This window comes from Neomonachus schauinslandi, chromosome 4 (assembly GCF_002201575.2).
Source record: "Neomonachus schauinslandi chromosome 4, ASM220157v2, whole genome shotgun sequence".
Lineage (NCBI taxonomy): Eukaryota > Metazoa > Chordata > Mammalia > Carnivora > Phocidae > Neomonachus > Neomonachus schauinslandi.
In genome coordinates, this window is record NC_058406.1 from 39,515 (window position 1) to 63,353 (window position 23,839).

At 60.2% G+C, this 23,839-nt stretch overlaps 2 protein-coding genes across 6 annotated transcripts in view; one reads left to right on the forward strand and one right to left on the reverse strand.

The window, feature by feature from the left end:
* Positions 1–9,594, forward strand: part of SAMD11 (sterile alpha motif domain containing 11) — a 21,176-nt gene extending 11,582 nt beyond the window's left edge. The window contains exons 6-15 of one of the 2 annotated variants that reach the window (XM_044913836.1): positions 3,209–3,298; positions 3,388–3,390; positions 3,471–3,605; positions 5,495–5,657; positions 6,809–6,924; positions 7,158–7,236; positions 7,320–7,834; positions 8,059–8,183; positions 8,573–8,683; positions 8,799–9,594. In XM_044913836.1, the coding sequence (XP_044769771.1) occupies positions 3,209–3,298; positions 3,388–3,390; positions 3,471–3,605; positions 5,495–5,657; positions 6,809–6,924; positions 7,158–7,236; positions 7,320–7,834; positions 8,059–8,183; positions 8,573–8,683; positions 8,799–9,044 (1,583 nt within the window). In that variant the 3' untranslated portion in view covers positions 9,045–9,594. The remainder of the gene's footprint in view (positions 1–3,208; positions 3,299–3,387; positions 3,391–3,470; positions 3,606–5,494; positions 5,658–6,808; positions 6,925–7,157; positions 7,237–7,319; positions 7,835–8,058; positions 8,184–8,572; positions 8,684–8,798) is intronic. The other variant, XM_044913835.1, reaches the window with a different exon arrangement.
* NOC2L (NOC2 like nucleolar associated transcriptional repressor) lies at positions 9,141–22,313 on the reverse strand. 4 transcript variants are annotated; one of them, XM_021683309.1, is made up of 19 exons: positions 22,272–22,313; positions 21,969–22,121; positions 20,356–20,530; positions 20,147–20,269; positions 19,342–19,462; positions 19,165–19,255; positions 18,151–18,229; positions 17,912–18,022; positions 17,358–17,471; positions 16,422–16,610; positions 15,997–16,136; positions 15,264–15,375; positions 13,551–13,664; positions 13,081–13,182; positions 11,973–12,116; positions 11,737–11,850; positions 10,614–10,746; positions 10,158–10,244; positions 9,141–9,848 (listed from the first exon to the last, which is right to left on the reverse strand). In XM_021683309.1, the coding sequence occupies exons 1-19, from the start codon at positions 22,295–22,297 to the stop codon at positions 9,742–9,744; spliced, it is 2,235 nt and encodes a 744-aa protein (XP_021538984.1). In that variant the 5' UTR covers positions 22,298–22,313; the 3' UTR covers positions 9,141–9,741. The 4 variants fall into 4 exon arrangements, with proteins under 4 accessions (XP_021538984.1, XP_021538985.1, XP_021538986.1 ...); XM_021683310.2 differs by having other exon boundaries at positions 11,973–12,059; positions 22,272–22,312; XM_021683311.2 differs by lacking the exon at positions 17,912–18,022 and having other exon boundaries at positions 22,272–22,312.
* Positions 22,314–23,839: the final 1,526 nt, after the last annotated feature.

The window sequence follows — 23,839 nt, forward strand, 5'->3', positions numbered from 1 at the left end:
CCACTGCCTCTGCCTCCCGTCTCGCTGGCTGGCCGGGCTTCACACACCCCCCGCCAGCGTCTCTGCTCAGCAGCTCTGGATGCCGCCACCTCCAGCAGCCTTGGCTGGCAGCCAGGGAGGCCAGCGGAGGCGGGAGGTGGCAAGGCTGGCTGTCCCCCGGGGCTCCGTGTGATGGTAATTGTGTTAATCCCGGCCAGCCAGCGAGACGGGAGGCAGAGGCAGTGGCTCCACCGGCTCCACCATGGCTGCTTCTGGGGTGGCCTTGGAGCGGTCAAGGCCACTGCCACCCCCTTCCCATAGGAGCAGAAGCAGGGAGGACAGTCCGGGACGGGCAGGCCTCACGCAGGCTCGGAAATGCACATCCTGAATGGCTCACTTGAGGGCAGGGACACGGTCTGCATGCATGAGAGTGCCCACCAACCCCATGGAGCACAGGCCCCTGGAGGAAAGGGGTCCATCGCCTAAGAGATGGGGGGCTGGAGCCCGGACCTCTGCAGGGGTGGGGCAGGAGAGTGCTGGCCCAAGCTCCTGAGGTCATCTCAGAGGGACAGCTCCTGGAGGTAGCAGGAGCTCAGAAGGAGGGGGCAGCTGGGGGACCCAGGCCCTCCCCCCGAGGAACAGGCCAGAGGGGACTTGGCCATGAGGCTTTGCTGCAGAGAATGGGGCATGGCTGAGCTCTGACTGAAAGAGGAGAGGTCAAAGGACCTGGCAGGGGCCCCTTGCAGTCCAATGGACCCAGGGCAGGGAAGTTTCCAGCAGTGGCTACAGCTCTCAGAAAAGCTGACCAGGAGATGGTCATCTCCCTAGTGCCCCCAGGCGTGCCTGTGCCTGGGAAGGCCTTTGTGGGGTGGGTGTGAGGGGGCTGCTTCTGGAGCCTTGTCGGAGGCTGCTGAGCAGGCAGCTGATAAAATCTAATTGCTCCATCGATCGGGCGGAGCCGCGGAAGCCCCACGGTGATTGAGATATTCTGAGCCAGCAGGCCCTCCCCCTGCTGCCCGCACACATGGAGACCTCACAGTACATGGGCACGGGTGTGCATGTGAGAAAGCAGGCATGTGCGCCCTGCTCCCTGCTAGGGCTGCGTGCCTGGGGCCTTGGCATGGCCCAGGCACCCAGCTCACACTCTGCGTCTGGGTGTCACCATGCCACACACCTGTGGCCTCACTCTCACTCTTTGCTGTGACCCCTGCTTGCACGCCAGGGGTCACAGGTATTCTGCATGAACGGTCGCGTGTGTGCACTGTGTCTAGGTTTTGTGAGAGTTTGCTCTCTCCTTGGGGCTGTCGTCCCCCATTGGCTTCCACTTGCTCCTGTCGGCCCTTGGGTGGGGACATTTGCCTGCCGTCACCTTCTCTTGCTTCCCCAGGAGCCACATGTCAGTCCTATTCCTACAGGAATGGATCCTGGACAGGAAAGGCCGTGGAGGACTGTGAGGGGCTCAACCTGGGTCCATGCTGGTGTCTTAGGACTGTGTATATGTGTCTATGAGTGAACATGGCCCTTATCAGGGACTAGCGAACTCCCAGATCGCCATGGCAAGACCTTACTGCAGCCAGTGGGCTGGGTCTCACTGTGGGTCCTCCTTCTACCTCCAGAAGCACCTCCCCCCACCCCCACCCCCTCACCCATAGGAAGGGGAGGGGGAGTTTCCACTGTGGAAAATGGGAATGGGACTCAGGGAAGTGAGAGTGCTGGGTTATTTGCTAAACCTAAAAGGGGTGTATGCAGGATGGGGCATGGGCAGCAGGTGTGGACCCAGCCCAAATCTGCCTCCAGGCCTGGCACAGCTGGATGTCGTGGCTCTCCTACCAGCTGGGCCCTGATGCCCCAAAGCTGTTGGGAGCCAGCTTTGGCTTCCTCAAGGAGCCCTCATGCTGGTTGTGCCCCTCTCTGTCCTGCCAGGTCACTGAGGTAGGGACCCTTCAGCCAAGCAGTAAGGACCTCGTCCCCCTCGGGGCAAGGCCTAGGGTTGGGCTGCCGAGGTGGCAGCGAGGTGGCTGAGATCAATAACTTATTAGCACCATTCTGTCAGCTGTAAAGTGGAGATTGATTGGCCTCTCGCTGCTGCCGCACTTCCCCGGCCTGATAAAAATGACAGATTAAGGGAATAAGGGAAAGGAATTAGGCTCTGGGAATTAGGCTTCTGGGAAGCCTGCCTTGCTGAGGTGTCATGGCAGGCCTGGTTCACAGAGGGGGTAGCCCTCACCCCACCCACCCAGGCAGCCTCCTCAGGGTGGAGAGGGGGCCAGAACATGGGCTCTGGCCTGGAGGCCAGCACTGTGGTGGGCCCGGGAGAACAGGACATCTGCTGAGCTGTTCATCAGACACCCTATCCCAGGCCTTGAGCTCAGGAAGGAAGGATCAGGGGCTGGGATGGAGAGGGGTGGATTTGGGGAGACAGGAGTATAATTTGGATGTAGGACCTGAGAGAGGTCTTCAGAGAGGGGTGGGGCTGTCCCCCCCCCCCCATACGCACATACACTACTATGGCCAGGCTGTGTACAGCAGACCAGACTGTTCAGGGGTGCCCTCAAGAGCTCAGAGCCCAGGGGGCAGGTGGGCAGTTGTGTGACAGGCAAGGCCAGGGTGCTGGCTCAGGCCTTCTAAGGGCAGTGAGGAGTGTGGCCTAGGTGGAGGTCCCCAGGAGTGGATGTGGCAGGTGTGCCCGACCTTGGGGGCTTCAAGGTGTCCTTGGGGGCCTGCTGCCTAGCGATTTCCCTGAGTGGATAGAGGCTAGGGTCCTCACCCCTGGGAGGGAAGGTGACTTCCAGGCTAAACCAAAGCCTTCAGTTCCTCTTCAGCAGAATGATCAGGAGGGCCCGATCATTAATTTCACAGGAGACCAGTCTGGCTGGATAGGGGCAACAGGGTGCCTGTGGAGTCCTGAGTTGCCACCTGAGTCTGCTACCACAAATCTCCCATCACATACACACATACCCCAAAGTCCAGGATCAGAACCGTCCCTTGACCTATCCAAACCCTGGCAAGATGTCCTCTGGCTGAAGGCCTGGGACCCTGGACTGGAAAAGGCTTTGACTTGGCCAGGACCCAAGAGCACCTGAGCAATGATCATTAGGTTCTGGGCTGAGCTGGGGCTGGCTGGGACGGAGGCCTGGGCTGGGTCCCTCTCTGCCCCTGGCCCTCCCAGCCTCCATCCCCTCCAAGCCCGGAGATGCATGATGGGGCTCACTTTACCCTCCCCCAGCAGGTGACCTGTTGGGCAAGAGGCTAGGCCGCTCCCCCCACATCAGCAGTGACTGCCCATTGGAGAAAAAGGCACGAAGCAAGTCGCCCCAAGGTGGGAGCTCAACTTGGAGGTGGAGGCACAGGCCACAAGGAGGGAGGGGGATCACTCAGACCCCATGCAGGGCAGAATCAGCCCAGCAGCAGGTTCTAGGAGGGGAGGTCCTGCCTCTCCTGTGGCAGCATCTGAAGGAGAATCCCCTCACTTTATGCTCCCCCCAACACAGAGACTCTGTTGCTGCCAGAACTAGGGCCCAGCATGGCCCCTGAGGATCACTACCGCCGGCTTGTGTCTGCCCTGAGTGAGGCCAGCACCTTTGAGGACCCCCAGCGTCTCTACCACCTGGGCCTCCCCAGCCACGGTATGTGCCCCCACCCCATGGCACCATCCCTTACCAAGTGTCTACCCGTGTGTGCTGGGCTCTTGCTGTCCCTGGAGGCCTCTGCTCACCCTGCAAAGAGGCTCCGGGATCTTTGGCTGCTGACACCAAGACTGGGTTTGGATGCGGATCTGTAGGCCCTTGTAGGGGGCACTGAGGGGTGACTCTCCTCCTCCCTCTGCCCAGGCATCCACTTGTTTGGGTAGATCTGGGGGATCCCCCACCTGCATAGCCCTACAGTCCGCCCCCACCATCTCCCACAGACTCTCTTGCAGGGCCACCCCTCACTTGTGACAGGCAAGCACTGTCATTTCACAGATGAGGAAACAGTCTGGGATGAGCCCCAGTGCGAGTGGAAGGTGGGGACTGAGCCAGGCCCACCCGCCCCTCTCCAGTACATGCAGCTTCTCATTGTCCGCTGGTCCGCATGGCCTGTAGTCCTGTAAGCTGCCATCAGGGTGGTGTGTGAGATGGTGCCCCACCTCACCTGGGCTCAGCTCTCCGTGGGAGGGGCCAAGAGGAGGGGAGCTGTCGGGCTAGGCATCCGGAAGGGAGGATGGGTAGCAGTTAGGATGTGGCCGCCAGGACCTGCCTCTAGGGGTGCTCAAAAGCCCCGGCTGGAGGCACAGTCCCTGCCCCACCCAGCTCCCCACTGCTCTGTCCATCTGTCCTTCCTGCCTCTCATGGACACACCTCACCCACCCACCATCTGGCACCCTGACCAGCTGCACTCTAGCCTGGCAGACCCCAGCCCACGGTGCTGCCTCTAGCTTGGCTTTTTCAGGCGTGAGGAGTGCTGGGAAAGAGGGCAGGATTTCTTCTCCTTACACAAGGCACTGTCCCCCAGGGCAGTCAGGCACCGAGAGCCTGAATAATTCACCAAATGTTAATAATTTAAAAATCTTCCTTTTTAATTGCTTTCCCTGCCCTGCCTGGGGCCCGCTCCGCTGGTCTGCGCCGGGGAGGGGGCGCCGGCCACCGGGGAGCAGCGCCCGGAGCCGGGCTGTCAATCATGGCCCTGCGCCGCCGCCCCCGCCGCCGAGCCGACTGTAAATAACCGAGGCCGCCGGGCGGGCGCGGGGGCGAGGGGCCCCGCTGGGATCGATGCAGGCGGCCGAGCCGGCTGGGCTCTGCGGGCTGGCACCCGGCCCGGGCAGGACCCACCTCCGCTTTTCGGGTAATTAATTTATAAACAGGCGGCGGCGGCGGCGGAGCCTGCACAAATGGGGGGCTGCGCGGGGCGGAGGGGGGGACCCGGAGGCCCGGCCGCGGGCAGGATGGAGGGACTCCGATGGGGAGCAGAGTGCTAGGCGCCTTGAGGGTGCACTGCGTGTTACCTAGAAGGGGATCACCTGGGCATTGTCAGTACAGGGTTGGAAACCCATTCCCACTCTTCCAGGAGCAGGCCTGCGCCCTCACTCTTGGGTCTTTGCACAACCCCATCTGCAGCCTTGCTCTCCACAACCTCTGAACTCCTGTCAATATCAACATTCGCACCACAGAATCCCCTGCCTTCGGAGACTTTCCCTCCCTCCCCACTGCATTTGGGTTACTGAAATCCCCATACCGCTTTCAAATGCTTACCTGCCCCCCTCCCGATACAGCTGGGTGCCTCCCAACCCCCATTCCTAACACCACATAAAGCTAGTTGCACTGTAATGATTTGAGTCTCTCCTGTCCTGTGGCCTTCTGTTCATCTTTCTGTCCCCATGACCAACCAGCAAGGTCACTGTAAGGATGTGCTCTCATTGGCTTCTGGTCTCCTTGGTGTCCTTGCCCAGTGTCCTTCACTCAGCAGCATTGGGGTAGTGAGAGACCTGGGGTAGCCTGGCCTCTGGGTCACCACTGATCACCCCCTCCCCAACTCCCAGATCTCCTGAGGGTCCGGCAGGAGGTGGCGGCAGCAGCTGTGAGGAGCCCCAGTGGCCTGGAAGTCCACCTGCCCTCATCCACGGCAGGTCAGCGTCGAAAGCAGGGCCTGGCTCAGCACCGAGAGGGCACCGTGCCAGCTGGCACCCCATCCTTCTCAGAGAGGTACTGGGGTGCCCACATCAGAGAGGCCCCCATCTTCTCTTTGCTCATTTCTTGGATACAAAGCTGGGGTGGGCCTATCAGAAACCTAGTACCTGGTTTCTGCAGGTCACGTCCACAGCCTGCATCTCCTTACCTTGTCACCTGCCTTCAGTGTGCACACTCTTCGCCCCCATCGCAGCCACACGCTGCCGTTGTCGGTACAGAGTGTGCCAGGCATTGTGCTGGCCCTAGGTTCATGGTCTGCAGAAAGGTCCTGACACCCGCTGAGCTGGTCAGAGGCCCAGAACACTCCTGGAGTAGAATGTGTGGGGGTGACCACCCCTCTGGGCAGGGTGTTAAGGGTGACTGCCGTGTCTGTTGAGCGACTGTGGGACTCGCTGAATCCAGGTGCCCCAGAGACAGCTGAGGGCTTTGCTCCCCCCTACAGGTAGGTGAGGGGCTGGAGGCAGATTGGGGGAGTCCGTGGAGAGGGGGGTGTGGAGGGGGCCAGAAGGCAGCAGAGGGGAGCAGCGCGAGGTCTGGAAACCCTGAAGTCCGAGAGCTGGGGCAGGGAACACACACACACACACACACCCCCCCCCACCCCCCTCCCCCCCCCCCCCCGCGGTCCACCTGCAGAGGCCAAGGGGTGAGCGAGCTAGGCGGGCGGTAAGGAGCTGGGCGGCTCTCCGCGGCCTCCTGCCGGGCGCCAGGGTACGCCCCCCCCCAACAACGCCGCGCCCCCCGCCCTCCTCCCCGGAGCGCTATTTGCAGCTGCCTCCCCCGCCTCCAGGATTGCAGCTAATTGCGCCCCCCACCCCCCAGCCGCACAGGGTCCACCGCAGAGGGGGAGGCGGGGGCCGGGTGGGCCCCGCGCGGTAATTACCGCAGCAGTCGCCGCCGCCCGCCGGGTCAGCGCCTCCGCGCCGCCGCCGAGATTAATTGGCGCCGCCAGCCGGGGGCGGGGACGGCGCACGACCCGGAGTCGTAGCGAGCAGCCGCATCGACCGCCCGCGGGGCCGGCAATTAGTAGAGGCGGCGGCCGGAGGGGAGGGGAGGGGAGGGGGTGGGGGTGAGGGCGCGGGTGCAGGGTAGTTACGGGAAAGGAGGGGGCGCGCGGGGACTAGGCCGGGGCCTGCGGCGCGGACTGCTTACGGTCCTGTCGTCCACAGGGAGCTGTCGCAGCCGCCCCCCTTGCTGTCACCCCAGAATGCCCCGCACATCGCCCTGGGTCCTCACCTCAGGCCCCCCTTTTTGGGGGTGCCCTCGGCTCTTTGCCAGACCCCAGGTGAGGAGTGGGCGGGGTGTGTGAGCTCTTTGTGTCCTAAGGGGCTGTGAGTGAGCACGCCGCGAGGCCGTCGGTGTGGGCGCATCTGGGCTTGCCAGTGACAGACCCCGTGTCCCCGAGTGCGCCCCGACTACCCATCCCCGCCCCGTCGAAGCCAAGGACAGACCAGGTGGGCTTGGGTGGCCCTAGACCACTCGGCCACCTGGCCTCGTGGTCTGTCCCCTTCCCACCAGGTTACGGGTTCCTGCCCCCTGCCCAGGCGGAGATGCTGGCCCGGCAGCAGGAGCTCCTGCGAAAGCAGAACCTGGCCCGGTAAGTGCGATGGCGACCGGGGAGGAGCAGGTGGCACTGCCGAGCTACATGACCCACACTACCGTCTGCTTTTCCCGGTCCAGGCTGGAGATGTCGGCAGAGCTGCTGCGTCAGAAGGAGCTGGAGAGCGCGCACCGGCCTCAGCTGCTGGCGCCCGAAGCCGCCCTGCGCCCGTCTGAGGGCGCCGAAGAGTTGCAGCGGCGCGGGGCCATGCTGGTGCTGAGACACAGCTCCGCGCCGCTGCTGGCCCTGCCCCCCCAGGGACCCCCAGGCCCCGGCCCACCCACCCCTCCCCGGGGGCCTGTCCGCGGAGCCCTTCGGAAGGGGGGCCCCAGCCCGGCCTCAGCCCACTCCAGTGAGTCCAAGGAGACCACGGGGGCTGGGCTCTGGGCACAAGATGGCTCTGAGGATGAGCCCCCCAAGGATTCAGAAGGAGAGGACCCTGAGATGGTGGCTGCTGGGGGCCAGGGCCCCAACCTGGGCCAAGCCCCAACTGGAGGGGCCAGCCCTGAGGGGAAGGGGCTTCTCTCAGGGTCCATGCTGCCCCCTCCACTGCCCCTGGGCTTACCCTACGCCGTCAGCCCCTACTTCCACACAGGTGGGCATCCCCCCTCCATGCTTTAGAGCCCTCCATGGGGTGGAAGGAAACCCAGTCCCCACCACCACCCTGGGTCTTAGCGAGGGGGTCCATGGGGAGAAAAAAAAATCCCTTTCAGTCATCAGTCCATCTCCTCCGAACAATTTGGGCAAGTTCAATAGACATGGGTGGGAGAATAGGAAAGCGCTGGCCGTAGTCCTAGTAATATCACCCCCCCAACCCAGGCACCATGGGGGGACTCTTCATGGATGGGGAGGAGGCCACAGCCCCTGAGGACCTCAGCAAGTGGACAGTGGACGATGTCTGCAGCTTTGTGGGGGGCCTGTCTGGCTGTGGAGAATATGCACCGGTGAGGGGGCGGGGTGGTCACACACCTTCCTGAGACGGTTCTGAGTTCCTTCCCCAGTGCCTCTTCCCACCCCGCATCTCCCCTCCTCACTAACAGCGTGTGGGGCGGGGGAAGGATGCTGTTGCATGCCCCCCACCCCGCCACCGGCCCTTCGCCATGTCAGCGCTTCTGCCTCCAACACAGGCATATGCCCAACACAAAGATCTTCCTTTCCTTTGCAAGTTTTTCCAGCAAACTTCACCAACAGCTTCTCTTGGCCCTGCTCTCTCTGGAAAGCCATGAGGCAACCCCAGGCACTCAGCCCTCGGCGGACTGGAGGGACCCAGCAGGGTGGGTAGGCACTGGTCCCAGCACTCAGGCCCTGACATCCCCCCCGCCCCCCCCCCCAGGTATTCAGAGAACAGGGGATCGACGGGGAGACCTTGCCCCTGCTGACCGAGGAGCACCTCCTGACCACCATGGGGCTGAAGCTAGGGCCTGCTCTCAAGATCCGGGCCCAGGTGAGTGCCAGCTGGGGGCAGGAGTCTCCAGACAACGGTGGGTCAGCACTGAGGCTCTTTGTGGCTGCAAGCCAGCAGGCCAGCAGCGCCCCCACCCAGGCCCGTCTCTCCACAGGTGGCCAAGCGCCTAGGCCGAGTCTTCTACATGGCCAGCTTCCCTGTGGCTCTGCCGCTGCAGCCACCGACGCTGCGGGCCCCAGAGCGGGAGCTCACCTCTGGGGAGCAGCCCCTGTCCCCAGCAATGGCCCCCTCCCCCTATGGGGGGGGGCACCCCCCTGCTGGCCGAGCCTCGCCCAAGCAAGAGAATGGAACTGTGGCTCTGCTCCCCGGCCCCGCAGAAACCCCCCAGCCTCTGTGCTGAGCTGGTGGGTGAGCCACCCTGACCCCTAAGTCCTTCAGTGCCAGCAGCTGATGCAAAAGACCCCACCCCACAGCTTACTTGCGTTTTGGATTTGGATGCAGAAACACAAAGAATTTTTAAAAGGAAAATGTGACTTAAGAGGAAAAGAGTTTTCAGAACTTTCTGGGGTGGCAGTACAGCCAGGTGCAGACAGCCTGGGGACCCAAACCTGAGCCCAGGCACGGGCACTCTGCATCCTGGGTGCCTGCAGACAAACCACAGAATGACAGAGGAGGCACGTCATGCCACACTGGCCGCGGCCATGCCTGCTCGCTCTGTCTAGCACTGGGACTGCTCCTTGCGAGGCTTTCCGCATCCTGCCATCGGGGGCAAGAGGTCGGGGCAGAGTCCCACTCCAGACCAGCTTCTCGCACAGGCTTGATGTATCTAACCCAACACTGGGGCGCAGCAGTAGACAGCCCCCACGGTGCTGGTTTCCATCCCCACGGCCACTACTCCAGGGATCTGTGCAGGGCTCGGTACTTTCTGGTCTCTCATGTTGTAAAAATAAAGCCCCATCCACCATCTACTGCCCTTCCCCCCGCAGCATGGGCCCTGACCTCCAGGCTCAGGGCCAGCCAAGAAGCTACAAGCCCAACTGCCTGGTGAGGTGGGAGCACTGCACAGCAGTCCCCGCAGGTCCCCAGGCTGGCAGCCCTCAGTCCTCCTCAGAGAGCTGCAGATCCTGCAACTCATCCTCTGGTCCCTGGGCCAGCCGCCACAGCTCCCGAAGGTCCAGGCCCGCTTCTGTGTCTGGGCCTCCATCTGCAGGGAGAGACCAAGGCAACATAAATTCTGCTTTATCAGGAAGAAGCCAGCCTTGGAGATTCCTCATCACTAATTAATCACAGCCCTAATTAATTTATTGGTGCCACTGTTACTGGCTGCCAGAACCAGCGGGAACACAGCAGCTGGCCTGGCATCCCTAAGGAGGGGTGTGGGCCCAGCTTAGAGCCATCCTCCCACCCGATGGCCCTGCCTGCCCGTGCACCCACGCCCATGACAGCCTTGGGCTCCTGGACAGATAGGCTCAAAGGGCCACAGCACTACCCCTCACCCCCAGGAACCACTTACCTTTTGAACTGCCGACTTCTTCCTGGCTGCCATCCTCCTCCTCCTCCTCCTCTACCCTCTGCCAAGCTCTTGGGGACCCAGGCATCCCTGGGGACCAAGGAGAAGAACCCATGGGAGTGGGCCTGCCAGCAAATGCACACTGGGGGAAGCTAATGCAGGAAGGTGGGCCAGGCTCACAACCCCACACCCACCCACCTTTCCCTCAGGCCCCCTTGGGGCAGGTGGAGAGGGCTCCCAAGTGCCCAGCAAGGAGTGGGAGCGAGGGAACAAGGTCTGGGGACACGTGTTCCAATTCCAGGAGGCCCTCACCTCAGAGCAAGCAGAGTGGTGGGAGAAGGGCCCCAGGAAACATGAGCGGTAAGGTGGGAGCCGGCACCCCCGTCTGGTTCCATGAGGTGTCTGAGGAAGCCTTCCAGGTCCACCTTCCCCTTCCCCACAGGGAGCTCAGGCCCCTACCTCTCTCTGAGAAGTCCATGGTACTATCTTCCTCATCACTGTCCAGGTCAAAGAGATCTTTAAATTCCACTCTGTCTTCATTCTTGTCTCCTACCTTCCGCCGCTTTATCTCTGGCAAGTTCAAATCTTCCAGCTGGAAAGACCCGGAATCAGAGCAAGAGGTGAGGGTGGTCAGGTGGCTCTGAGAGCCCACCGAGGCCTGGTCCCCAACCTGCCCTGTCTCAGCCCTGGGCCCCACCCCCCACCGAAAGGCTTAGCCCACAGCCACAGCTAGGTCACATCGTGCGTCACGCAACAAGAACCCTGACCACAGTCGCTGTCTCCCTCTCCCTCGCATTCCCAAAGACAGGCTTTATCCAAACCCAGTGCCCCATTCCCTCCTCCGTTGCCCTTCAAGCTTCGCCTCCCAACCAGTCTTCCACGCCAAGACTCTGCTTGGCCACTTTTTCTAGCCAACTCTTGGTCAGCATCACTGGAGAGGACTCCTGGACAGCCGCCCTGCCAGGCAGGTGAGGAGGCCCCAGCCACACACTGGCCACCAAGTGCCATCAAAGGTAGAATCACACCCACTGGCTGGAGGCGCAGCTGCAGCCCCTCACCTCTCTGTCTCCAACCTTCAACCATCAATCCCAGAAACGACAGCAGACCCATGACGACATGAGCCCAAGGACACAGACAGAGGCATGCCACTTAGCATGTGCCCTCAAGTCACACCATCCCACACCCACTGGCCAGGCCCAGACTCAGAGCATAGCCCCTCCTGTGCCTCCTGCCGATCCTCTGGTGTCCAAGGTCAGTCTAGCCACTCCCTCCTCCAAAATCCCCAGCCAGTCTGGCCTCCAGGGACTCCTCCTGAAGGTCGTAAGAGAAGCCCTGATTACCCAGTTCTGCATGACGTCTGCCCCTTCAGAGCGGCCACAGGACAGGCTGCAGCTGCCAACAGGCCCCAGCCATCCTGCTGACATTGTCCCTGGGACTGTCCCCTCCCACAAGCCCCCTTCCCCACTCTGATCTTAAAGTCACAGCCAGGGAGCTGGATCCTTGTCTCAGAACAAACCAGGTGGTCATGCCTGCCCATAGCCCCCTCCACCCGCCCCCCAGCAAACATCCCCTGCAGACATACACGCTCTTTGCCACTGATCTCCAGCTGGATCTCTCGCTCCCTCAGCTTCCGCCACTGGCTGTAGTACTTGCTGAGAGGGGTCCCTTCCTCTCGGGTCTGCTTCTCCCAGGCATCCTGTGGGGAGAGGTCCAGGATCATGTCCCATCCTGGGCAAACCTCCAAAGCCCAGCCCTGCACTGACTAGTACGCTCAGGCAGTGCCACCCGCCCAGCCACCCTCCCGGGCTCCCAACTGACCACCGCGTGCTGGTCGGCCACACCGAAGGAGGCCCCCTGGCGGCGGCTGCAGATGTACCCTGCATTCTCCTGCACCTTCTCCAGCAGCTGCTGCAGCTGCCGGCAGTAGTTGGCCACCTTGCATTCCCGGAGGAAGGACTTCAGCTGCAGAAGGAAGAGCGGCTCGGTCAGGGTCCAGACACAGGCCTGCTCTGCACCCCACAATCTGTCTGGGTCACACATGACCACAGGGAGGTGGTGGGGGAGCAGGGAACATGGGTTCATGTGTCTCACAGCCCAAGTGCACAAGTCTGGCCCTGGGGAGCCCTAGTGCACACAGCTGGGGAGTGGGGCCCAAGTGCACACACCAGACTGTGGGGAAGGGGGCGCTGCATGACCGCTGTTGCCGGGGCCTACGGGGGCTGGAGAGCAGATGGCCCATCCCATAGGCCAGGCAGAGGCATGGAGGCCGCAGTGGGGCAGCATGGATCTACCCTCCAGATCAAATCCCACCCTCAGCCTGTCTCTGTAAATAAAGTTGTATTGGTACATGTCCACACTCATTCACGTATGCCTTTCTGTGGGTTTTTTGTACATCGGCTCGAAGGCCTGAACGGCTGTACGAAACCACATGACTGTAAAATCCGGAGTTCTTACCCTCTGACGCTACCAGAACAGTCTGCTAAGCCCTGTTCCATACTACGATCCCCGGGACATGGAGTCCAGAAATAAAGCCCTGCATACACGGCCACACCTGTCCCTGGATGGGCCTCTGAGCCAGTCCAGTTCTGGTCCGAGCAGCCCACCCCTACTCACCAAGCAGGCCTACGACTGTGTGGGGCTGCTTCTGCCCACCAGGGCCAGACAGGGACAGGCAGTGCCACCTGGCCCTTCCCATGAGAGGCACCTGCCTCCTTGAGATGGGAAACATCTGGGCTGAAAGCAGACGGACCTCTGACAGAGGTTAGGTTCTGCTACTGGGCCTGTGTGGCTGTGACAAGGATGCCTCCCTCTAGTCACTACATAAATGGGGAGCTGAGCCCATTAAGACAGCTTCGTCTGCTATATGGCAGGCCGTCGAGGGATCTGCGAAGGGAAGGGAAGGGGCAGCCAGACAGTGGGTACACACCTGCAGGACGGCGGGCAGCGCCAGTTCAGGGAACCCAATGCTGTGGGCCTGGCTGTGCAGGTATTCCAGGATGAGGTCATACAGCTGCTCCACCAGGCCATCCTGAGGCAGCAGGGAAGAGAGGAGAATGTCAGGGGTGGGAAGATGGGAGCTCAGCCCTTTTCCAGAGCGGTCCAATGTGTCCGCTCACTTTCCAGGGTGGAAATCGGAGGACGTGACTCCACAGCCTCCCCAGAAGCCACACTCACACTCAGAGTAGCTGAGGCCAAGGAACACTGCCCCCCCCCACCACCCCAAAAGACCCATGAAGGTCCCCACAAACTCTGGAGGGCAGCGGGCCCCTCCTGTCCACACTCATCTGACTCCTGTCACCCTGCACACTGACCTCAGTACGCTATGACGTCCGGCTGGGACCCCCACCCAAGGCATCTCCCCAAACCCCTCCACAGGAGGCCTGAGACCAGCCTCACCCGGTACGCCTTCTCCTGCAGGTGGACTTTGGACAGCTTCAGGATCACGGTGAAGTTGATGGGCTTGGAGCTCATGCGCCCCGGCCTCTTGTTGAAGTCGACCTGCTGGAAAACCTGTCCCAAGACCACATCAGCCTGGCCTGCTGTGCCTCATGCCTCACTGTACCACACACTCTAGCCATACCCTGGGTCCTTAGAGACCCGCTTTGGAACCAGGGACAAGCAGCCACATGCAGTGCCAGTCCTGTGGCCCCACAGACCCCCCTGCCTTGCAGAGCTCTGGCCTCCAAGGGAATCACTTTATCCTAGAGTGGGGATCTGGCCGATGGGAGTAGGACCAGGAGCACACACATGCTACTGACTCCCTCCTAAAACCAAAGAAAGGTCCTTCCTTTACACAGCCACTGTCACTGCAACGTCCTCACCCTTGACTGCACCCCTGAGGACCGGTGCCAACCCCAGGGCTGCATCCCTGGGAGATCTCCGACGAGGGCCTGGGGAGCAACCACTCCCTCATCCTCCACGGAGACCACAGGCTGCGTACATCGGCCTCTGCCTCTTGGAGAAGCCCACCCCTAGGTCCGAAGGCTGAAGGCTGCAGGGTGCCCTGGGGGCAGCAGAGTGGGAGCCAAGCCTGGCCCCTCCTCACCACCCTTGCACAGAGGTGATCCAGGATGTTGTTCTGAAGGGGACGGGTGGCCGACACCGAAGATACCAGAGCTGGGAATGATGGTTCCCAGCTGAGCTCAACACAACTCCAGATGAAAACCACCCACAACTGTGGTATAACAAACTGTTTCCCTAAGGGAACATGGCCCTTTCTCAAACCTGGCTCAGCCTGGGCTGGGGGAAGGGTCGCTGCTCTCAATACCTCTTCCCACCCACCCAGGAAGGGCAGGGCAGAAACTGCCTCCTGACTTGTCTTCTCTGGGAAGGAGAGACCTGCACCCCTCGGTGTGAAGGGACATGCCAAGCAGAGCTGAGGCAGGGGTCAGTCAGTATGAGAGCTGTGCTAAATTAGAAGAAATCAGAATAGGAACCCTCCAGGGGCTCCCTTCTCTCTCCTACTTGGTAGGAGATACAGAGCACAGCCCTGTGACACACAGAACACCACACTGAGACACTCATCCAGCCCATCTAGTGGTGGGTGGCACTAAGGCTCTCTAATAGGGAGATGTGAAGTCCTAAGTATACGGTGGGTTGGGGCCTAGCCCCTAGTGGGTTTCTGGGCTGTAGTCGAACAACCTTTCCCCACCTGAGCTACACGCATGTGCAGGCATGCAAGTACCCATATGCACGTGTATACATACAGATGTGCACATACACACAAATGCACACAGGAGTGTGCAGGAAAAAAAATGCAGCTTTGGAATCAGACCTAGGCTTCCGGCCCAGCTCTCCTGGTCACTGTGATAGACCGGACAGACCCAAGTGTGTCCTAAAACCAGCCGCCTCAGGCCAGCCCTGCAGGGCAGCTGTCCGTGTCCTCACTGCCACTCTAGCCCACCAACACACACCACCAGCTTGGGCGGGTGGCAAGGCACTGCACAGAGCGATGCCCTCCCAGAACCTGCTCTACAAATGAGAAAACCAGCACTCGGGAAGTACCGTTATCTCAGAACACACGGTCCACATACAGCAAGAAGGGCCTCCGAGGACAGCACAGAGACACTGGACCGCCCCACCCCACCCCGGTGGCGGGTACCCTCTCACCTCCAGCACGAAGGGCAGCACTGGGATGAAGATGCCAGTACTCTCCGAGAGCAGCGTCAGAGCACGCACACAGTGCATGCGCAGGGGGTAGAAACGGGCAGTGGGGACCAGCCTGGGAGCATGGGAAAGCAAGGGTGAGCAGAGGCCTGAGCCTCACAGACCCCACAAACCACCCTCCTGGCCTGGCTGCCCATGACTCAATTGTCAGGGTGAGGGAACACCCCAAATAACTTTTGACTTAATTTCATTTCAATGCAGGTGGGCGGCAAAGGGAGATGGTTCACTCAAAGCTTCCTTTCTTCCCTACTCCCCCTTCAGGAGCTCAGGGGCGACCCCTCCTGGCCAACAACGGCAGCCGCCCGGCCACATGCAGCTCCTCCACCCCCACAGACCAAAGCTCAGGAATCACAACTGACGTGTGGCATACCACACAGCCCTGCTCTGTCCAAGAACCAATTCCCTCCAGCTGCACATGGCCCTTTCTACCCAGCATCACCCAGAACGCACGAGTCTGGGACACTGGGCCACAGACAGCACCACCCCCAGTCCCTCCTCAGGAGCTGCCAAGTAACAGACCCCAGGGTCCAGGGATGGCCCAGACCCTCCTGGAGAAGCAGCTCCTCCCTGGCCCCCCAGGATGCCTCCCTGTGTGGCCCTGACCCTGACCCCCACAACAGCCCACGTGACCCCGGCCTCCCTCGGCCCTCAGGGCAACCCTGCCCACCCGACTCACTTGATGCAGCCGATTACCACCTGGGAGAGGGGGTAGATCAGGGGCTGGAGGGCTTCACTGGGGCGGACAGCGCTGAGCACACGGCACCACAAGTCCAGGCAATGCACGAACTGCCAGTTGTACACCGACTGGTAGGTCTCCTGGGCAGAGCGAAGTCCATCTCCAGGTCAGCGCGGGGCCCCTGGATGGCCCAGCTCTTCCTCACCCACCATGTGCACAGGATCCCAGCCAGCAGCAGCACTGTGCCCACCTACCCAACCTCCCCCCTCCACCTGCCACCTATTCCCAAAGCCCCCCAGCAAGGACCCTGATCCCACCAAGATGCTGGGCTGTCTCTCCCAAGAGAATGAGGCTTCCAGGAGGCCCCAGGCCCTCAGCCGGGTTAGGCTGGGGCCATCCCCCACCCCACAAGCACAACCACACACCTTCTTGCGTGTGGTCATGGCATTGCGCAGGTGGATGGCGAGCTGGCGGATGTAGAGGAAGGCGTGCTGGTAGGCGATGCCAGTGTCCAGGGCAAGCAGCTCGGTCAGGGTCCGCTGCATGAAGCTGATGAAGGGCAGGGTGCTGGGAGAGGTGAACTTGCAGTTCCTCACATACGTGATGTACAGTTGCTGCCAGGAAGACCCCAGTCAGAGCCACCTGAGCTCCCAGGGTCCTAGGTACCCACCACCCAGCTCCAAGCCGCTGCCAGACACCTGCGCCTCTCCCTTACAGCTGCTGCCTTGGCGGGAACCACAGTCTGGCCATGTCTGCTGCAAACCACTTTGCCTCTCTGCCTCTCCCTACACGGCACCTGCTCTTGGGCCCCCTGCTGCTGCTCAGCCTCCACACGTATACACCCACCAATCCCACACAAAGTTTGCAGTGCCAGGAGGAGGGCTCCTGTAGGTAGAGTGGAGTGCCAAGGAAGCTGCAGCATGAATAACTGCAGGAAGAGGCAAGGACACCATGGAGGGACTGGAAAGGAGGGAGGTGGAAAAGCCCCAGCTATGTGCCAGGCCTATGCAGAGGTTTCTAGAGGGACTTCATGTGGGAAAGGCCACCCCAAGCTTGCAGCCGGACAGTGGGGTCCCCGTCCCTCTCCACACCTGATGTCCTCATCCACTGAAGGAGAGAGCTGTGCAGAGTAGTCCATGTGGAGCCCCAGGGGGCCAAGAGCTCCCATCCCTGTCACTGTCCCCAACTTCTCAGGGAGGGAACTGTGATGACAGTGGGGGTCAGCCCAGAGCCACAGCGCCAACAAAGGGCACCAACCACAAAGGCAGCTCTCCAGCCCTCAGGCCAAGACTTTCAGCCCAGACCCCGATGGACACAGACTCGGGGGCTCTAGCGGCAGGAGCCCCGGGCCTGAGCACTACCTTGAGGACAGGACTCAGGAAGACGTCCTTCCTGTGCCGGCAGACCTTGATGAGGACCAGGAAGGCCAGTACACGCAACGTCTCCTCACCTGTGCTCCACAGGACCACCATCCTCTGCAGAAGGCAAGAGGTCACTGCCTGCCCCAGCCTCCCCAAGCCCAGCCAGAGGCCCCTGTGGTCACTGCTGGGGGGCAGCCCTTCCCAAAGCACCTCAGGAGAGAAGCACCCAGAACTCAATTAGGGAGTAACAAAACATAAAACTAACCCCGTGAAGGCAGTACCACAAAAACACACGACGCCCATATCCAGAAACGCACAGTAGAGAACAACAAAAGTACGTCTTGCTTCATTTCTCGTCAGAAACATCAGAAAGCTGCCACCGCACGTGACTGGCCTTGCAGCCCCAAGAGCAGAGGGCCGACAGAGACAGACCCAAGCAAGGCTAGGGTGGGGATGGGCGCAGATGCCACCCACACTCTGGCTAGGAGTGGGGCATGTTTGAGGGGCAGCGACACGCACCCCCATCCCACCAACACAGCGAGGGGCCTGCGCACCTTGAGCAGCACGCGGCACTGCTTGGGGAAGGTCAGGTAGTACGGCACGGAGCTGCTGACATGCTGGAGCACAGCTGCTGCCACCGTCGCCTCCGCCACGCAGGCCACCAGCTGGGGAAGCAGGAGAACGCCGTGAGGCCCCAAACCCACGCGCGTCTGGGAAACAAGGAAGGACTGGACCACTGGATGTGGCCAGGCCCCGTGGAACACAGCAGGCCCTCTCCCCACTGGAACTGCACCTGTATAACTGAGCTCAGGTAGACCTTGATGTCCAGCCGGAGCTTCCCCCACAGCGGGCTGCTGGACGGCTGCAGCGCCCTGCAGAGAGACCAAACGCACACCCACCTGAGCAAAGCCCCACACTGCACGCTTTCTGCCAAAACCCGCCACCCTTCATGGCGACTGCTCTCTCAGTGCAGCGGCCCCCTTCGTGCAAGAGTCCGTGCCTGACCAATGCCAGCACCACCCTCACCTGTCAGCTTCCCTGCCCCCTTCCGACAGGGCCACCTCCACAAGGCTGCCCCCTCCTGATCACGAGTCCAGCCCTGGCAACTTCCACCAGACCCAGATACTCCTGTCTCCAGGTCCGCCACTGCCCCATGCCTCCCTTTCAGGTAGTAACAGCAGGACCCTTCCTCAGAGTCTTCTTTCTTCCTCTGCAAGGTGTCTGGGGATAGTCTGACCCTTCATGCCCTTGCTACCTCCTAGTCATGTGGCTGCATGACCCTCTCAGGCAAATGTCCCTCCCCTTTTACCAAAGGTCTGCTGCTCTTCTCTCCCCTCTGAAGACTTTTCACAGCCTCCTCTACTCAATGTACCTCTAATGTGGAACTTAAGGTTCCCAAACTAGCTTTGAAGAGACACCTACCTACAGGCACACACACCTCCCAGAGCAAACAGCAAAGAAGTGGACAAGATATCCATTTAAAGAGAGAAAAAGAGAACAAAAAAAAAAGAGAATCCTGACCTAGAAAACTAGTGGTGCAAAGCCAAGCACACACTCTGGGCCCCCTAAAATATTCTGGGTAGAGAATGTACCTTCTCAGAAAGAAAAGAGAAAGAAGGAAGGACAAAGCCACCCAACTGGCCCTGAGTGCCCAGCCTCTCCCAGGAACCCTGCAAAGGGCCTGGCTCTATCTTCAACATCCCTCTATCCTGGTTGGGTCTAGAAAGGACCCCTAGATCACAAGGCCTCTGCCTTCCCCAATGCAGGGGCCTGACTACGCCTCCCTACCTCCCCTCTTCCCTTTCACCTGCTACTGTCCTTTGGGACTTTTCCAAACAGCAACTTCTGGAGACAGCCGAAGAGATCTCGAATGCAGAAGGTAACCAGGGCGTTGAACACTGCAATGAAGGGACCACAGATGCCATTCACAGGACAGAAGATGGAAGAGAGAGCCTGTATCCCATGTCCTCTCACCCGAGCTCACCAGCACTGTCCGTGACCTGGAATTTGCTGGCTTCAGCACCTTCTTGGTCTCCTTGGGTGGTGACCACAGCAGCTCGGAATGCCTGCACAACTTCGTGGAACAGCTTCGGAGTAAGGTGATGCTAAAGGGGTTAAGAGGACCCAAAATGTTGGGGGAGAAATCAGCTGTGTCAGACAGAGCATGAGGCAACCAGAGCTCCAGAAACCTGCTCTATGAGAAAATGGCGCCCCTTGCCCACATTCTGAGATGTGGAAGCAATGTTATGGAGCCACATGCAGGGAACAAAAAAGGAGTCCAGAATGTTCCTGGAAGGGCAGGGAGCCTGGCTCAGGGCCATACGGGAGAGGCTGAGGGTCCCAGATCTGGATGGTGACCTGTGACAGGTGGTATCTAGAATTCTCCCTCTGTCCTTTCCTTTTCCTGCAGAAACCAATGCAAGACCCTGGGAAGAAGGGCTCTGGCTCCACTGACTGGCAAAGGCACAGAGACTATGTCTTGCCCACAGTGGATTTCAGGCAGCAGGGAGCATGAGAGAGAAACTGAGGGGAAGAGAGCAGGAGAGCCCCTAGACTCTCTGACTGAAGGACAGAATGCAATCCTGGAGCCTCTCCGCATAAAGAAAGAATTAAGTGAGATTCTCTGGTGCTAAATAGGACTCCAGTGCCAGTGCTCAGAGAAGGGCTCCTCCCACCTACCTCCTCCCAACTGCACAGATCCAAGTAACTGAAATGAGGCTAGGGCAGACTCCTAAAGCAGGGTGGGGGTGGTGGGGGTGTCCAATTGCCCACCCTATGCCACTTCTCACCTTTGCTGCCTGTTTCCATCTCTCAACCATCACAAGGGTCACAGGAGCAGAATCCCTTTTCTTCCCCTTCAGTCCTCTGGGGACCCCATCCTCATCCGCATCTTCCCCCTCCACACTTGCTTCCTGTACCAGACAGAGGGCCAGGCTGGAGCAGGATGCAGAGGCCATAAGTGTGCCCCTGCCCCCACCAATTCTGCCTAGGCCCTCACTTCCAGCGTATCTGGCAGAGAGTGGAGCTGCTCCTCTTCATCCTCAGTGCTGTCTGAATCACTAAAGTTCAGCAGGCTCTGGTCGTTCTCCTGCAGGAACTTGTAGAACTCGGGATCTTTGTCCTTCAGCCGAGAGAGCTGGTCCTTATGCTCAGATGCTCGACCTTTATGCCGGCTGAGAAGGCAGGGGCATCAAGTACAATGAATAGGCACAGCCCACAGGGCTGGGGGAAAAGGGATGAGGCTTCCTGTCCTCCACACTGTAAGCTTGCCAGCCTCCACAAAGAAGCTACAGGGCTTGATCTGCAACCTCCACAACAGCTACCGACAACTGTTGGTTTTCAGCAGATCCCCCCTCCCCTAAACTCCAGACTCACATATCCAACAGCCTCTCTACACACGCTTCAACACCTGCATTTCAAACCCAACACATACAACACTGAACTTGTGGTTCTCCCAAACTTGTTCTGCTGGCACTCGGCTCCATCTCAGGTGTCGGTAACCCTATCTTTCCCGGTACTCAAGTGAAAGACAGCCTCTCTATCTCTTACACCCAGCATGCGAAGTGCCATGAGGGCTCCTCAGCAAAACCCCTTCAAAGCCCCTCATGCCTCCTCTTAAACCAGCACCATCTCTCAATTCCCCCAATTACCATAGTGGTCTCTCCCTATCTCCGGACCCACCAACTCCAAGCTATTCTCAACACAGCAACCCAAGTGACCCTTTGCGTTAGTCCTACGTGACATTATTTCACAGCTCAAACCCCTGAGATAACTTCCCATTGTACGGGTATGTCTTATAAACGGCCTGCAAGGTCTGACTCCATCATCATCTCTCCAGGTTTGCCTCCTACTACTCTCCCCCACTCCTCCTTAGACACTCACCTGTGTAAGATCTGCCCCCACTTCAGGAGCTCTGCTGTTCCTGATACCTGAAGCACCACAGTTTTCTTCCCCTGTCTGCGTGACTTCCTCCCTCAGGTCTCTGTTCAATTACCACCTCCTCAAAGGTCCTTCTCCACCAAACAGCAACAGGAAGCCCCCAATACGCTCCCTATTTATCTAACCCTTTGTGTTTTTCTTTACTGTTTGCCACACTTATCTTTTCTAATCTACCATACGTCTGATTCACCCTGGCTGCATGAGTCTTCTAGACCAGAAAAGGACCCTTTCATTATGCACCAAAGTATGCCCACCACCTAAAACAAGGTTTGTCGGGGCGCCTGGGTGGCTCAGTTGGGCGTCTGACTCTTGCTTGCGGATCGGCTCAGGTCGTGATCTCGGGGTAGAAGGCTCCGCACTCAGCGGGGAGTCTACTTGAGATTCCTTCTCTCCTCCCTCTGCCACTGCCCACCCCGCCCCCCGCGCGCACGGTCTCTCTCCCAAACAATCTTTTAAAAGTATAAGTAAATAAAATAAGGCTCGTCACAGAGCAAGGCCTCAGCAAACACTGGAAGCAAGAATGAATAAGCCGAAGGGTCTGGGGGAGGGGTCGGAGGTCCCTGGGCTTCAGTCCTGAGACCCCAGGAGTGATCCCCATCCACCTGATGGGGTGGGCCAGGACAGTGAAAAGGGTTTGGCTTTACAGACGTCCAAGGCAGACGCTCCTCTCACCTGGACGAGGGGCTCCCGCCTAGCCCATCCAGGCTCCGGTCGGCTCCAAACACCGCCCGCGTCTCTGCTTCTGGGGCTCCTTCGGACTCCGATTCAGACCCAGAATCAAAGCCCGAAGCCAAGAACTCGTCCACTGTCAGTTCTGCCAGGCGCCTGCGGGTTACGACGTCGCAGTCAGGACTCCCCGCCAGCCCGGCATGCCCCTGCCTTGCTGCACCAGGAACACGGAGATGCACAAGGAGAGCCCCTTTGGGTATAAGCACCCACCGGAAGGCCGAATTGGTCCTCAGACCCTCAACTTACCGCTTGCCACCCCGCGCCGCCGCCATTACTCCCAGACAGCAGCGTGCGCCCCACTTCCGGCCCCAGAATGCCGTCCCTTAGCCGCACTTCCTCCGGGCCCGCCCCGCCCCCGGGCCCGCCCCGCCGCGCCCCACCGGTGGCTTTCAGTTTCTCTAACGGTGGCTCTGGTGGCATCCAGGCGGGAGGGCGCGTTCACATCCTCTGTGCTCCGGGCTCCCAGGGTGGCAGGCCGGATGCAGGCTAATGGCGCAGGCCTGGTTCAGTCACGGTTCCCGCACACATCGCTGAGTGTGGGGCTGTAGATCTCGAAAATCGGGCAGGACTGCATAGGGTGGAACCCTGACCTGCTGCTCACAAATCTGTGTCCTTCCCGGTCCGAGGGAGTAATAGCGGCACCTATCTGAGGGAAGGTGAGGCATGGGACCTGGGGCACCCTCTCCCAGCCCTGCCCACAGCCTCCCCAGAGCTCCATAAGCACGTGCCTGTGGGGATGTCAATGCACGACAAAATGCATCCAGGTGAAAACATTTGACAGACAGGACTTCTATGCAAAGAGCTCTTACAAATCAATAATAAAGAGCCAACAGTCTAGCAGGAAAAGCAGTCTAGTAGAATAGGCAATGCCATGGGGCAGGGGGTGGGGTGGGGGGGAATTCGCCAAAAAAAATGATACTCCGATGGCCAGGCCGGTCTCGACTGGATCAAATGAGGATCAGAATGATGAGAATCACTTCTACTTCACTGGACAATCCACAGCAAGGGGTGGGGGGCAGTGGACAGATCCCAGAGTTGTTATTGAAGCCCGTTTGGCCAAATCTTCCCGAAAGTACTGCACCTGATACTTGGGTCCACCGAGGCCTCTGCTGCGAATTTGCCTAAATCCACAATATGGGGCTGGGCAGGAATGGCCACTTTTCCTTTGCCCCGGCTGTGGGAAGGGCAGGTACAAAGGCCCAGTGGCTGGAAGGTTGCCTTGCTAGAAGAAAGGAGGTGGGAAAACCAGATTATGCCCTCCTATCCCCCCCACCCCCAAGGGCAAGGGTTTATGGTCCTGGGACCCCAGATCCCACAGCCTTCTTGGAAGCAGGCGTGGCTCCTGGCAGGTCCCCCAGACCCTGCGCCCCCACCGCATCCCACCCTACCACCACCACCCCACCCCACCCCACCTCCCCGCAGCTAGCGCCCAATTCAAGGCCTGGTACGTGTAGGGGTTCATGGAGCGAACCCAGCAAAGGCCAGCCAGGCAAAGTGGTCTGTCTGGGGTCATAAAGGGGGCGAGGCAGGATGTGGTACCGGGCTGCCTCAGGCCCCAGGGGCAGCAGGGCCTTCCCAGCTGCGGGCCCAGGGTGCTTACGGGGGCGGGGCTTCTTAAATGAATTGGCGGGGATGGATGGTCCGGGAGGCTTCTCCGAGGTAGGCGGCGGGGGGGCCCCGGGGGCTTCCTGGAGGAGAAAGCGGGCGGGGCGCCCGGACATTGGCTGGGAGGATTGGAGTGCTGTGTTCAGTCCCCGAAGACGCGGGGAGCGCGGGAGGCGGGGCGGGCGGCGCCGAGAAACAGCGGCTGCGGG

Coding starts and splice junctions, on each gene's coding strand:
- NOC2L (XM_021683309.1), bottom strand. CDS start 22,297: ATGGCGGCGGCGCGGGGTGGCAAGCG. Junction 20,270..20,355: donor CTCTGCCAGATACGCTGGAA/GTGAGGGCCTAG, acceptor TGTCTGGTACAG/GAAGCAAGTGTGGAGGGGGA. Junction 11,851..11,972: donor TGGCCGACCAGCACGCGGTG/GTCAGTTGGGAG, acceptor CTCTCCCCACAG/GATGCCTGGGAGAAGCAGAC.